Here is a 14079-nt window from a genome sequence, read left to right as displayed (position 1 = left end):
GTCACCTTATCTTTGATAAAGGAGGCAAGAATATACAATGGAGAATAAGTCGTGCTGGGAAAACTGGACAGCTACACGTAAAACAATGAAATTAGAACACTCCCTAATGCCATGCACAAAAATAAACTCAAAATGGATTAAAGACCTAAATGTTAAGGCCAGACACTATAAAACTCTTAGAAGAAACACAGGCAGAACACTCTATGACATAAATCAAAGCACGATCCTTTTGACCCACCTCCTAGAGAAATGGAAATAAAAATGAAAGTAAACAAATGGGACCTAATGAAACTTAAAAGCTTTTGCACAGCAAAGGAAACCATAAACAAGATGAAAAGACAACCCTCAGAATGGGAGAAAACATTTGCAAATGAAGCAACTGACAAAGGATTAATCTCCAAAATCTATAAGCAGCTCATACAGCTCAATATCAAAAAGACAAACAACCCAATCCAAAAATGGGCAGAAAACCTAAACAGACATTTCTCCCAAGGAGATATACAGATTCCCAACAAAGACATCAAAGGATGCTCAACATCACTAATCATTAGAGAAATGCAAATCAAAACTACAATGAGGTATCACCTCACACCAGTCAGAATGGCCATCATCAAAAAATCTACAAACAATAAATGCTGGAGAGGGTGTGGAGAAAAGGGAACCCTCTTGCACTGTTGGTGGGAATGTAAATTGATACGCCACTACGGAGAACAGTTTGGAGGTTCCTTAAAAAACTAAAAATAGAATTACCATACGACCCAGCAATCCCATTACTGGGCATATACCCTAAGAAAACCATAATTCTAAAAGAGTCATGTACCACAATGTTCATTGCAGCTCTATTTACAATAAGCAAGTCATGGAAGCAACCTAAGTGTCCATCGACAGATGAATGGATAAAGAAGATGTGGCACATATATACGATGGAATATGACTCAGCCATAAAAAGAAACAAAATTGAGTTAATTTTTAGTGAGGTGGATGTACCTAGAGTCTGTCATACAGAGTGAAGTAAGTCAGAAAGAGAAAAACAAATACCGTATGCTAATACATATATATGGAATCCTAAAAAAGAAAATGGTTCTGAAGAACCTAGGGGCAGGACAGGAATAAAGATGCAGATGCTGAGATGGACTTGAGGATATGGGGAGGGGGAAGGGGAAGCTGGGACAAACAAGAGAGTGGCATGGACATATATATACTACCAAATGTAAACTAAATAGCTAGTGGGAAGCAGCTGCATAGCACAGGGGGATCAGCTCAGTGCTCTGTGACCACCTAGAGGGGTGGGATAGGGAGGGTGGGAGGGAGGGAGATGCAAGAGAGAAGAGATATGGGGATATATGTATATGTATAACTGATTCACTTTGTTATAAAGCAGAAACTAACACACCATTGTAAAGCAATTATACTGCAATAAAGATGTTAAAAAATTAAAAAATAAATGAGGGAGGAGATATGGGGATATATGTATAGGTATAGCTGATTCACTCTGTTATACAGCAGAAACTAACACACCATTGTAAAGCAATTATACTCCAATAAAGATGTTAAAAGAAAATGTTCTCGACAGAAAAATAATAATAAGTGGCTGATTACACATAATTTCAAAAGCAGACATTGACAATTAGCATGTATTTCTCCCTGGCTCTTGGAGAAGCAAATAAATGAGGCAGAGAAGTGCTTACATTTTCCTGGTTTGGCTGGAATTCGAATCACAGTGGGCTTCCTGGTGGGTGCTGGTTGAACTGCTCGTTCCTTTGCTGGTTCTGTTCTTGTGGGGAGCTGAAAGGGATCTAATGAAAAACACAGTGTATTTTGCATGTTTTAGTTAACATGAACTCAAACAAAAAAACCTCATTCATAATTAAAGAGTCATATTTTTCATGCTCTAGGGAAAACTATTCATGGATAAACAAAATCTCAGTTTGCAGAGACAAAAACAAAGTCAGGGCTCATGAAAGGAAATAACTTGGCGCTCCGTAAATAATTCATGTGGCTTTTCTTCCTCTCTGATGAGAGAGATCCGGGACAATCTTCAATTATGTAGAAGCTATCTTTCACAGGAGTGTAATCATTCCATAAGTGTCTGCCTGAAAATGAAGGGCAATTGAAACATGCAGCCAATTTCCCCCCTATAGTGAAGCTTCCCGGATCCCCCAGGAAGGAAGGTCTCTTTGCCCCACCCCTGTGCCTGCATTGGAAAACCTCCCTGAAGGGCTGGCCCTGGGCCTGGTCCCCACCCCTCATCCCACCCTGCCGGAGCCTGGCAGCAGCACTCTCGGATTGAGTAGTGAAGTGAAACTACACCTTGCTAACATGAAAACGGAAAACGTTTTATCCTGGAAATAAAATAAGACATCTCCCTTCAAATATTTAATTTTGGGCCAAGGATATATATTCTCCATCTTAACCCACTCATTTAAAATGGACAGTATGTGCTTAGGGAGAGTATTTTAAATAAAAGCACAACCACCAAACTTTTTTCTTCCTTTTTTCGTTTTTGGTCATGCCGCAAGGCTTGTGGGGTCTTAGTTACCCAACCAGGGATGGAACCCAGGCCCTCGGCAGTGAGAGCGTGGAGCCCTAACCACTGGACCGCCAGAGAAATCCCCCACCAAACTTTTTTACTGAAAGAAATAGTCTTTTCTTCTTTAATGTAAATGTTCTTTTTAGTAGTTTGGGAAGATGACCAAAAAATTTTTAGAAGATGAAAAACCTAAAAATAAATAGATGAGCAAAAATAAAATCAAATACTGTATAATGTATACTCTATACGGTGCACAGGGTCTCGAGAGGCCGCTTTTGCCTTTATTCAGCAAGAGGCAGAATGAATACATACTGTATTCAGAACCTGTTCTCTGGATCTCGCCTGTAGGGAGATACTCCCTATAAACAATGCACTTCACAGCACTTGTGATGAACAGCATTCATGTTCTGCCTGTTATGAGCTGCAGTTCAATAAAGCATCTTTTGCTGACCAGATCTTTTCAGAATACACGAAGAGCTGAGCTAAGGATAAGATGGCCTTTCAGCTCCTTGATACTTGCCCTTCCCTTCCACCCAGCTCTCAGGCAACCCCACTCTCAGACCTGCTACCAGAGCATCACCCACTCACTAGTCACTTGATCTCACATGTCTGCTTACCATGTGCCAGTAACAGTGCGAGGTGGGGAGATAGGATGGTTAAGTACAATCCTATATTAAGTTTATTATCTATCACCTAAGTAAGGCCCCCAGATGGCATGCTAGGTAAAATAATAATTATTAGGCTAGTTAGGAAAAAAAAAATTAGATGACCCCTCTATGGAAACCGGTCTATTAGCTTATTAGTGAGGCGAGTCTTGTCTATGCTCAAAAATCCAACTCAACATCATCAAAACAATATCAAACTTTCAAAAAAGGCTCTTGTAATAATATCACTTTCTTCCATTGTAACCTATATCTCCAGAAAACAAACAAAGCTTCTTCTTTTAGGTCTAAGGAAATTCGTCAATTCCTTATTTTGTTATAGCATTATTTTTCATTTCAAAAGTAACATTTATTGTAAAAATAGGAAACATTAAGAAATATATGATAGGGACTTCCCTGGTGGCGCAGTGGTTAAGAATCCGCCTGCCAATGCAGGGGACATAGGTTCAATCCCTGGTCCGGGAAGATCCCACATGCCGTGAAGCAACTAAGCCCGTGAGCCACAACTACTGAGCCTGCGCTCTAGAGCCCACAAGCCACAACTACTGAAGCCTGCATGCCACAACTACTGAAGCCCGTGCACCTAAAGCCTGTGCTCCACAACAAGAGAAGCCACCGCAATGAGAAGCCCTCGCACCACAATGAAGAGTAGCCCCCGGGCTTCCCTGGTGGCACAGCGGTTAAGAATCTGCCTGCCAATGCAGGGGACACGGGTTCGAGCCCTGGTCTGGGAGGATCCCACATGCCGCGGAGCAGCTAGGCCCATGAGCCACAACTACTGAGCCTGAGCGTCTGGAGCCTGCGCTCCACAACAAGAGAGGCTGCGCACTGCAATGAAGAGTGGCCCCCGCTTGCCGCAACTGGAGAAAGCCCTCGCACAGAAACGAAGACCAAACACAGCCAAAATTAAAAATAAATAAATTAAAAAAACCTTAACCTGAGTTGCCAAAACTCAGGTTAAGATAGTGGTGATTCTTCAGATGCCTTAAAAAAAAAAAAAAAAAAGAGTAGCCCCCGCTCGCCACTAGAGAAAGCCCGCACGCAACAATGAAGACCCAACACAGCCAAAAATAAATAAATTTATTAAAAAAAAAAAAGTTGATCTTTTAAAAAAAAAAAGGAATATATGATAGAAAGTCTCCTGTAATCCTCTCCCTGCAGTAATAATTATTATCTAAAATATGTGTATCTGTCTACAGATTTTTTTTCTGTATCATATGTATTATTACCTACGTATTTTGAAAAACACAAACCTGTATCATAAGTATTATTACGTAGGTATTTTGAAAAACACAAACAGGATCATTTTATACCTATTTCTTTGTAACTTACTCTTTCACTTTTTTTCATTCAGTATTGATCGGGTGCCTGCTACACATCACATACTATTCTAGATGCTGGGAATACGTCATTGAACAGAGCAAAGAACTCTGCCCTTGTGATGCTTACACTCCAGCAGGAGATGGAGACAATAAACAGTAAATATATTGTTGATTCATGTGGTATATTAGAAGGTGAGACATGCTACTGAAAAAGGGAAACGTAGAGCAAGGCGGAACTTCAATTGTGGGCAGAAGGGAAGCAGGTTGCAGCGTGAAACAGGAGTGCAGGGGGCGAGGGAGAGGAGGGCTCCATGATCCTCTTTCCAACAGATGGATTTTGCATATTCTAACAGTTCTTCCAAGCTGAAAAATACACTTTGGGTTTTTAGGAAACAGCAGTGCTGATGGATAAACAGGCGAAGGTAGGCTGGTATTAAAGCCCATTATTGCAAACATTACCTGAAACTGAACTCCCTGAACGTGTCATCTGTTCTGAGTAATGCTAGCTAGAATGAAAGAATTTGAAGACCCCAATCTCGGCATTTATTTTATTCCAACACAGAAACATAGTATCTCTCCTGTGGGCACACCTTTCCTTCCTATTCGTCTCTCTCCCCTGCCGTTGCCCCTGCTCTGCCTCCTTGGCCCTCACTGGAACCCACTGACCTCCAAGGAGCGACTTTCCTTCCCCCACTGCTGCAGACTTGACTGTCCCCCGTCCCCTCAACCTTGGCTGTAACAGCCCATCCTCTCAGGGCTCTGTTTCCTGCTGGGAAAAGGACCAAAATTCAAGAAAAGGATTAAGGCTGATAACTGTTCACAGTGCTCTCCCATTCAAGTGGTATTTCTGCTTTAACAGCTGCTTTGGGCCCCTACGATCTGGTGGTTATTAGGATAGGTTTTTAGTTGGTGATTTTGGGGAGGTGAGTGTGGAGGGAGAAGAAAATCTTGAGTATGGAATCACTTCAATTATTTCCCAATCCATCTGATGTTCTGGGCCAGGATACCACGTACAGTCTCTCTCTCTCACATCCCAGGAGTGTGAGCACGAACAAGGGGGGCAGAGAAGGATAAAGAGGCCACTCAGTGCCCTTGGAGGGCTGGGCACAGGGGGATCCCAAATGTGCTTGTTCTTGGAGGACCAGCCTCAGAGAACCCCGTCCCAAATCCTGCAGGTCTCAACTACCGCATTAAAGGGTCCAGTCATTTTTTAAAACCTGCTAGATTTAAACTGAAGTAGCAAGATACAACTTAAATACAAAGTATTCAAAGTGTCCTAGCTACCCACTTTCTCTCTCTTTCTTGGTCTTTATTTTTAGTATCATTAGCTGCTCTTTGATAACTGGCACTCAGATCATGTGTAATTATTCTAGTATACACGTCTCCAAAACAAAGAAGAAAAATAATTCTTTGTCAGTACAGTGAAGCAAGGAAGTCTGAGTGTTCCAGTACTGTGGCTGTTTGGCAGGAGTGGGTCTGCTTCATGACTTCCCCTAGCTGTGCTCCCTGAGTCAGTGAGCTCGGCCTGTGCCTCGCTGCGCCCTGTCCCAGGCTGCCTTCCAGAAGAGGCGTGCCGATGAGCGGAGAGGAGAGACAGCATCACTTCAGTGAGAAGGTGGAGCCAGAGGCCTGTTTTTCATCTTGATGATGGTGTGAGAGTCTCCCTCTAGCTACACAGTATGCTTACTTTTTGCGTCTTTTCGTGAGAGGGGTATTTTTCTCCAATAGCAATGTTAAGGGGGCAACCTAGAAGGCAAGGATGGTACCTCACGTTTGGGAACTCCTGGCACTGCCAGGTGGGAAACTGGATTGTTGGTACTGTTAATAAGTTTAAAGTTCATGATCTTTAAGCCAGGAGTCCCACTTCTGGAAATTTCTTTATAAAAGCACTAGTAGAAGTAAAAATATTTACAAGAGTGTTTACAAGAGCATTTTTTGTAGTGGTGTCCATCAATAGGGGAAACGTGGACTTGCCTGTGCTGCGCTCATACCAGGGAATATCAGGCAGGTATCAGGGAACAAGGAGTCAGACTTAGATCTACTGGCCTGGAGAGAAGTCCCTAAACCTCATTACTAAATGAATAAAGTAAGCTGCTGGGTAATGGGTACAGTTAGGTAAAACTTTTTGTAAAAAACAGGAAGAAGTACATGTACGTGTACGTGTTTGTAAGCTTTGGCTTGGAATGTCCAAAGGCACAGAAAGCTACATACAACATGGTTCACACTGGTTATTCCGGGGATTTGAATGGATTGGAGGGAGATTCATTTTTGCCTTTTACTAAATGTTTATATTGTTAGACTTGTTACCGCAAATATATGTTACTTTGTGACTGAAAAAAAAATCCAATAAAATAAATTCAATCACATGAAAAAAGTTACAAAATGAAGCTGAAATAACACCCCTGCCAAACAAACTGAAACAAAAATCACTTAGAAATAAGAGGAGGGACTTCCCTGGTGGAACAGTGGTTAAGAATCCGCGTGCCAATGCAGGGGACACAGGTTCGATCCCTGGTCCGGGAAGATCTCACATGCCGCGGAGCAACCCAGCCCGTGCGCCACAACAAAGAGTAGCCCCCCCTCACCGCAACTAGAGAAAGCCGGCACGCAGCAGCGAAGACCCACTGCAGCCAACAATAAAAATTAAAAAAAAAAAAAAAGAAAGAAGAGGAAAAATATGAAAATACTTGTCCCTTTAGCTGCTTTTTCAAGACAATAATGGCCATAAAATTTTCCATAAAGTAACGAGAAAAACAAAAACTCTTTTTTTTTTGGCTAATACTCCTCAGTGATTCTATTTAATAGGAAATAATGCAGATACATATTTTTGAATTTGTCTAATTTAGACATATTTAGTTCATAATAATTAGCTTTTATTTGTAACCTTGAATAATATAATTGTTTAGAAAAATCGCATTTTATTATTCTTAAAATTTCTACTCCTCACAGGCTGAGGAACAGTGTGGGGGGCAGCTCTTTCTCTGTGGCAAAGACAAGGGATATGCCTCCTAGTTTCTTTCATCCTAATTCTGCTTACGGTCATCTATTTGAAGACCAGCTTCCCCCATCCTCTCCTGCTGATGGAGTTCCCTCATAAAAGACCACCTTTGTTAGCATTTTTAATACGTCTTCCAAAGACACAGCATATGTACATGTAAATATGTGTTTTAACACCAACACTATAGCTAAAATACCATGAATACTATCTATACCTTGCATTTTTCACCCAGAGTACCTTGGAGGTTGGTCTATAGTAGGGGATAATAGGTGGTCTGCCTCTTTTTTAGCTACTGCCCAATATTCCATTGTATGGATGCAACCAGAATTTATTTCAGAAGTCCACTGAAGGCAATTTCCAACATTCTGTAGACGTCCTTAATCTGGGTTCCAAGAATAGGCCCTTGAAGCTCTGGAAACTGTACCTCCAACTGTGCATACGTGTGCAAAAGGGTTATTTTCAAGGGAGAAAAAAGATTCATAGGCTAACTGAGCTCTGTGATCCAGAAAGGGTTAAGAACCCCAGTGTCATAATTTCCTCTATCACAGACTCTTTGCTCTTGCTTCTATAGAGAAAACACAACTACCTGCAAAAGCATCTCCTAACCAAGTCTAAGGAAAGTCCATGGCATCTTTCTCTACTTTTATTTGCAGTGTTTACTCTGCCCTCCTTCCAGCCCCCTCACACCTGCTGCCCCTTTACACCTATAGCCACATGGTCTTCATTACTGGGTTGGGAAAAACACTGATGATAATGTAGTTTTCTGCCCATTACCTGTCTCCAATAATATGCTTGTCATCATAATTAGTTTCACCATCCTTGGCTAGCTTTTCTGTCATTTCTGTCTTTCTTTCCCTTGAGTTCTGTTAATAGCAGAAATTGGCTGCTACACTATCATTCTGGTCTGTGTAATGGGGTTGACAGCAGAAGTATTCTGCTTTTTTGACACCTGGGTATGATTTGTAAAGGTGTGAAGAGGAATTGCTAATGCTTCTCAGCTCCACTACATTAACCTGGAAGGCATTCTACCTAAGAAATGAATCCAATATTAAATTGCCTGTTTTATGAGTTTCCCTTTAATAATTTTTCTAATCCTTACAGTGTTTTCATAGCTTCAGTATTTTCTGATCTCTATTTCCTGAGATTAATATGGCAACTTCATTTTATGAAAACTACTTTATTGGATTTTCTTTATTTTTTGAGGGAAAAGAAAAAGAAGGAAAGACGTATCTGTGAGTTTCTCTCCTTTCTCCTGTGTTCCTCCCCCAGTTTTTGGCTGATGCCAGGACGATTAAGCAAGGTTTCACCAAAAGACCATAACCCTTTATCTACAAGACAATGCTATTAATACACCATCAAAAAGTCACAAAGCCTTAGAGCATGGGGAATATAGTTAATAATACTGTAATAACTTTGTATGATGGCAGATGGTAACTAGACTTATGGTGATCCTCTTGAAATATCAACTCACTAGGCTGTGCACATGGAACTAACATAGTGCTGTATGTCAATTATACTTCAATTAAAAAAATGTGTAGCTCCCCCACCCCAAAAAAGTCACAAAGCCCCAGTCAGTAAACAAACAAAAATTCCCTCTGCATTTTGAGGAATTCAGAGGTGATCTTGAAGGCCTCTGGAGGGCAATAAGCAAGGAAGCAACAAGGTCCAATGTACACTGTAGAAAAATCCGTTGGGTAACCATGATATGATGATGGGTTTGAGGCAGAAGCAGAGGCTCAATTTAGGAGGCTACTGCAGGAATCTGGGCCTAAAGATTAGAAAAGTGGGCCAGTAGCAGGAGTGATGAAAACTAGAGGAAAATTTAAGAACTATTCAGAAAATAAAACCAGCAGGACTTGACCACTAACTGGATGTGAAGGACAAGAAGTAAGAATAATGACTACCACTTATTGAGCACATACCATGTTTCAGACAATGTGATAAGGCTTCCCTCCATAATCATATTTAACACATGCAATGCCTCCAGGAGGAGTATTATTACCGTGTTTCAGACAATGTGATAGGGCTTTCCTCCATAATCATATTTAACCCTACAATACCTCCAGGAGGAGTATTATTATCGTGTTTTACAGACGAGGAAACCGAGGCATTGTGGAGTTAAGTAAATTGCCCAAGGTCACATAGCATTTAAGTGGTAGACCCCGACCTGCCTGACTCTAAGTCCAAACAGCTAGTCACTGTGTGTGAGAGGTAGGAAGGCTCAAGGATGATGGATAGGATCCTTTGGGGGGGCTGGTGTGTGATGGTGTCACTAGGACAGGAGCAGAATACAGGAAGAGAAGCAGGTTTAAAAAGAAGACAGAGTGGACTTCCCTGGTGGCGCAGTGGTTAAGAATCTGCCTGCCAATGCAGGGGACATGGGTTAGAGCCCTGGTCCGGGAAGATCTCACAGGCCGCGGAGCAGCTAAGCCCATGTGCCACAACTACCGAGCCTGCACTCTACAGCTCGCGAGCCACAACTACTGAAGCCCGCGCACCTAGAGCCCGTGCTCTGCAACAAGAGAAGCCAGTGCGATGAGCAGCCCACGCACCGCAACGAAGAATAGCCCCCGCTCGCAGCAACTAGAGAAAGCCAGTGCGCAGCAACAGAGACCCAACGCAGACAAAAATAAATAAAATAAATAAATTTATAAAATTAAAAAAAAAGAAGACAGAGTGTTCAGTTCAGGATAACTCCACAGGTAAGAGCAATGGTTAAAGTCAGGTGGGGCAAGCAAATTAGACCTTTTGCTGAAACACTGCCTCAGTAATTAAACATTGTGCAAGGAAGTGGTAGAAATCAAGAAACAGAAAAGGCTGAGTAGGAAGCACGATACTGTATTCATGTTGATGTATACTGCTGACCTTCCTTTTTGAAGATGACTGTAATTATCTGCTTGATGACACAGAATAAATTCTCAGCAATTATTAACCAAGGTGCCATTCCCACAGAGTCTAGCAGCGTCTACAGAAGGTGGTTATTATTTTGGCTTGTACTGTTTCCACCCCTGAACAGCCTGCGGCTGTTGGATCTACCCCTCCCTGTCCTACTCTGAACCCTGTTAACACCACAAGGGTTTAAGTAAGAAAATGGTATAACAAAAACTTGAAAAGTTTTTAATGTGTTGCCTGGTTTAAGGATTCGTGAAAATGCTGAGTACCAACATGATGGAGTGAACATTAAACTAGACTTAGAAAGAAAAGACGGACTTTGAATCCTGCTTTGGAAAACCGAGTAATTACCCTTTGATCTCTCTCAGTCTCATTTTCTTCATCTGCAAACTGAGGGCAATGATGCCTTGTAAAGGGTTAGGGTAAGTATTAAATTAAATAATGTATGTCTGGACATCTAGCAGAGGGTCTGGAGCTAGGCAGAAGTTCAATATATCCTAATGTTTTTCTTTCCACTCCTTATGGACAAGAGGCATGCTATAGCCAGTTACAATGTTGTGTGCATGATAAATATTTAATAAATATGTGGTTGTTATTTAAAATATGCCTGTACTTAGCAGAATTTGGTTTTGAATCACAGAGCTTATATCATTTTGATGCATGTTAAACATTTAGAAGATGACAGCTAACCTTTTGAAAATACTATTACGCTTACATGTTCATAAATTCTGCCCAAGTAAGTAAACAGCAGTGAAAGGAATCTTAGCAATGACAAGTACAGCAGTTTAGTTTGACAAATCGAAGATAAGCTTTACCATCACACTCTCCATTTGAACAGTGTGAGGAAAGAAAACATACTCTCTGCCTCTTGGGAAATCTAATTGTCCCGATCTTGGCAGGAAACTTACAACTGTTGTAGTTTATTTACAAAACTTTCCATTCCCAAGGGAAGGTGTTCTGTGAAGATTATGGAGCAACATATGGCCGGGTTTACTGCTCCTGCCAGAGTCCTCCGCAGGGCTGGCCCCTTTCCCGGCACTGCCGTGGGGCTGGCTCCATCTGAGGAGCCCTTCTGGGGCATGACTTCCCCACTCTGAAAAGTTTCCCTCTCTTCCTCCTAATGCTTGAATCTCCACCTGCCCGAGGAGGGAGCCGGCCTCTCATCTAGTTAAGTCCCTGGTCCCAGTCTGCTTATGTCTGGCTCATGTGAGAGTAATCAACACGTGTGCCTCCCTCTTTCTCCGTCACCATCTCCCCATCCCAGATTTTCCCTTCGCTCTGATTCCATCTCCCACCCGGCTCCTTGTTTCTTTTTTTTTTTTTCTGTACGTGAGCCTCTCACTGTTGCGGCCTCTCCCGTTGCGGAGCACAGGCTCCGGACGCGCAGGCTCAGCGGCCATGGCTCACGGGCCCAGCCGCTCCGCGGCACGCGGGATCCTCCCGGACCGGGGCACGAACCCGTGTCCCCCGCATCGGCAGGCGGGCTCTCAACCACTGCGCCACCAGGGAAGCCCCGGCTCCTTGTTTCTTAATCTCGCTGTGTTTCTCCCTGTCTCTACACATCCACACACACACACGTCCACATGCACGCATGTGCACACACATGCACGTCCACGCCTCAATAACTTATTGCCAGAAACGCAAACAGCAGCGCCACTTGAGATGTCCTATGATGAATTTAGATTGCCCTCCTCTTCTGAGTTTTACTCACCCAGAACCATCTCTGAATCAATAGAGTCTTCAGCCAGGTTCCCAGATGGGGCGGGTAAAACCTCATCGTCAAAGCTGATGAGGTCGATGTCCCCCGGAGGCTTGCTTTGCAGAACCGGGACTGGGGGGCTGGCCGGGGGTCCTTCTCCCAGGGACCTGAACGCTTTGGCTTGTGACGCCACGGAGAGTCGGGGAGGCACAGTGATGGGTTTCAGCAAAGCCGCAGGGTAGGGGGGCGCTTCTGAGGCCGCAGGGTAGGGGGCCACTCCTGCAGAAGCTGATTTCTTGGGCAGCAAAGGCCGAGGAGCCGGAGTCGGGGCTTTCTTCCCACTGGCGGGGCTCTCGGCCATGGACCCTCCTCCCAGACTCTCGGGATTAACACTTCGTATGAGGCCAGGATTTGGTTTCTTTGGCAATTCGGGTTTGGTTGCAGGGACGCTCCCTGCTTCTTGCGGTGGAGAGTGTGGGGTGAGGCCTTCCCTAGAGGCCCCCCGGAGTCTGTTTGTGGTCCAGGAGTCCCAGCCTCCAGAGGCTCTGTCAGCTGCCGGTTTGGGAGCCACGGAGGGTTTCCCTGAGGCAGGAGCAGGCCTCGGGGGGACTGTGCGGGGGGCAATTTCTGGCTTCTTGGGCAGTCCCACGCTTTCCGCATTTGTCTGACCCTCAAGTGCTTTGATCCTGGAAACGACGGTATTTGGGCTCCGTTCTGCGTTCATAATGTTCATCACTGCCTGACTGTCCGAGTGGCCGGTATCGTCCCACAGAGGCTGGGGCCGGCTCGGGGTTGCCTCCTCTGGCGTGGCCGCTGGGCTGCTTTTCTGGGGATCCGGCTCTTTAATGTGAGGCTCTCTGGCCACTGGTCTGAGGTTGCTTTTTGATCTTGGTTTGGGCACTGGACATCTTGTAGCACTGGAGTTTTCTGGACAACTCTGTTCTTCAGAAATATCAAAGACTATTAAAGGCGTCTCGTCTGCCGGAGGATCGCTGGCTGAGGCTGCTGGGGAAGGCAGGAGAGGTTTCAGAGGTGCCGGCAGTGCTGACAAGACCAAAACGAACAGAAGCGGCCATGTTATAATTTCAAAGAAAAAGGATACACAGAGTTTAACAATAGACATGTAGACTATCAAGAGATTCTGGTTTCCTTCCTTAGGAAAAAGTAATTCTAAAATCAATGGAGAGATGTTTATATTCAGCTTCCTGCAGGAGGGTTCTTCACATTATATTTATTCATATAGAAATATTCATTATATAATATTTTATTTTTATTTATTTTTTTGTCACACTGTGCAGCATACACGATCTTAGTTCCCCGGCCAGGGATGGAACCCGTGCTTCCACTGCAGTGGAAATGCAGAGTCTTAAGCACTGGACCACTAGGGAAGTCCCTATATAATATTGTAAAACACCATTAAATTCCTGATTCTCAGTAGACTTATCAATGACCATTTCTCTCTTGTCAAAATTCCCAAAATTCTTGCTTTACTTTTCCAGAGTAACTTACTCTCATTTGTTATCTTAATATAATGCTTTTTAAAAGCCTAACAGGACAACCACTTTTAGCATCCTATCAAGTTAAGTGCTAAATATAACAGCTTTCTCAATGGGAATAAAGGGCATCAGCAGTATGAGTTAAAAGGATAATGAGTTAAAAGGATGAGTTAAACCATGAGTTTAATGAGTTAAAAGGATGATGTTTTGGGGACTTCCCTGGTGGCGCAGCTGTTAAGAGTCTGCCTGCCAATGCAGGGAACACGGATTCGAGCCCTGGTCCAGGAAAATCCCACATGCCGTGGAGCAACTAAGCCTGTGCGCCACAACTACTGAACCTGTGCTCTAGAGCCTGCAAGCCACAACTACCGAGCTCACATGCCACAACTACTGAGCCCGCGCACCTAGAGTCCGTGCTCCACAACAAGAGAAGCCACCGCAATGAGAAGCCCGCGCACCGCAATGAAGAGTAGCCCCTGC

At 43.5% G+C, this 14079-nt stretch overlaps 1 protein-coding gene across 7 annotated transcripts in view; it reads right to left on the bottom strand.

Moving 5' to 3' along the window:
- Positions 1-14079, bottom strand: part of SH3D19 (SH3 domain containing 19) — a 180801-nt gene that overhangs the window by 42065 nt on the left and 124657 nt on the right. For 6 of the 7 annotated variants that reach the window (XR_013827932.1, XM_079919271.1, XM_079919275.1 and 3 more), the window contains exons 7-8: positions 12116-13147; positions 1689-1796 (exon numbers count right to left, since the gene is read on the bottom strand). Coding sequence is in view for 6 of the 7 variants with exons in the window: in XM_079919271.1 (XP_079775397.1) it covers positions 1689-1796; positions 12116-13147 (1140 nt within the window). In the remaining variant the exon portion in view is untranslated. The remainder of the gene's footprint in view (positions 1-1688; positions 1797-12115; positions 13148-14079) is intronic. The other variant, XM_079919274.1, reaches the window with a different exon arrangement.

The sequence above is a fragment of the Stenella coeruleoalba genome, assembly GCF_951394435.1.
Source record: "Stenella coeruleoalba genome assembly, chromosome: 4".
Classification (NCBI taxonomy): Eukaryota; Metazoa; Chordata; class Mammalia; order Artiodactyla; family Delphinidae; genus Stenella; species Stenella coeruleoalba.
This window is presented reverse-complemented; position numbering and strand designations above follow the sequence as displayed.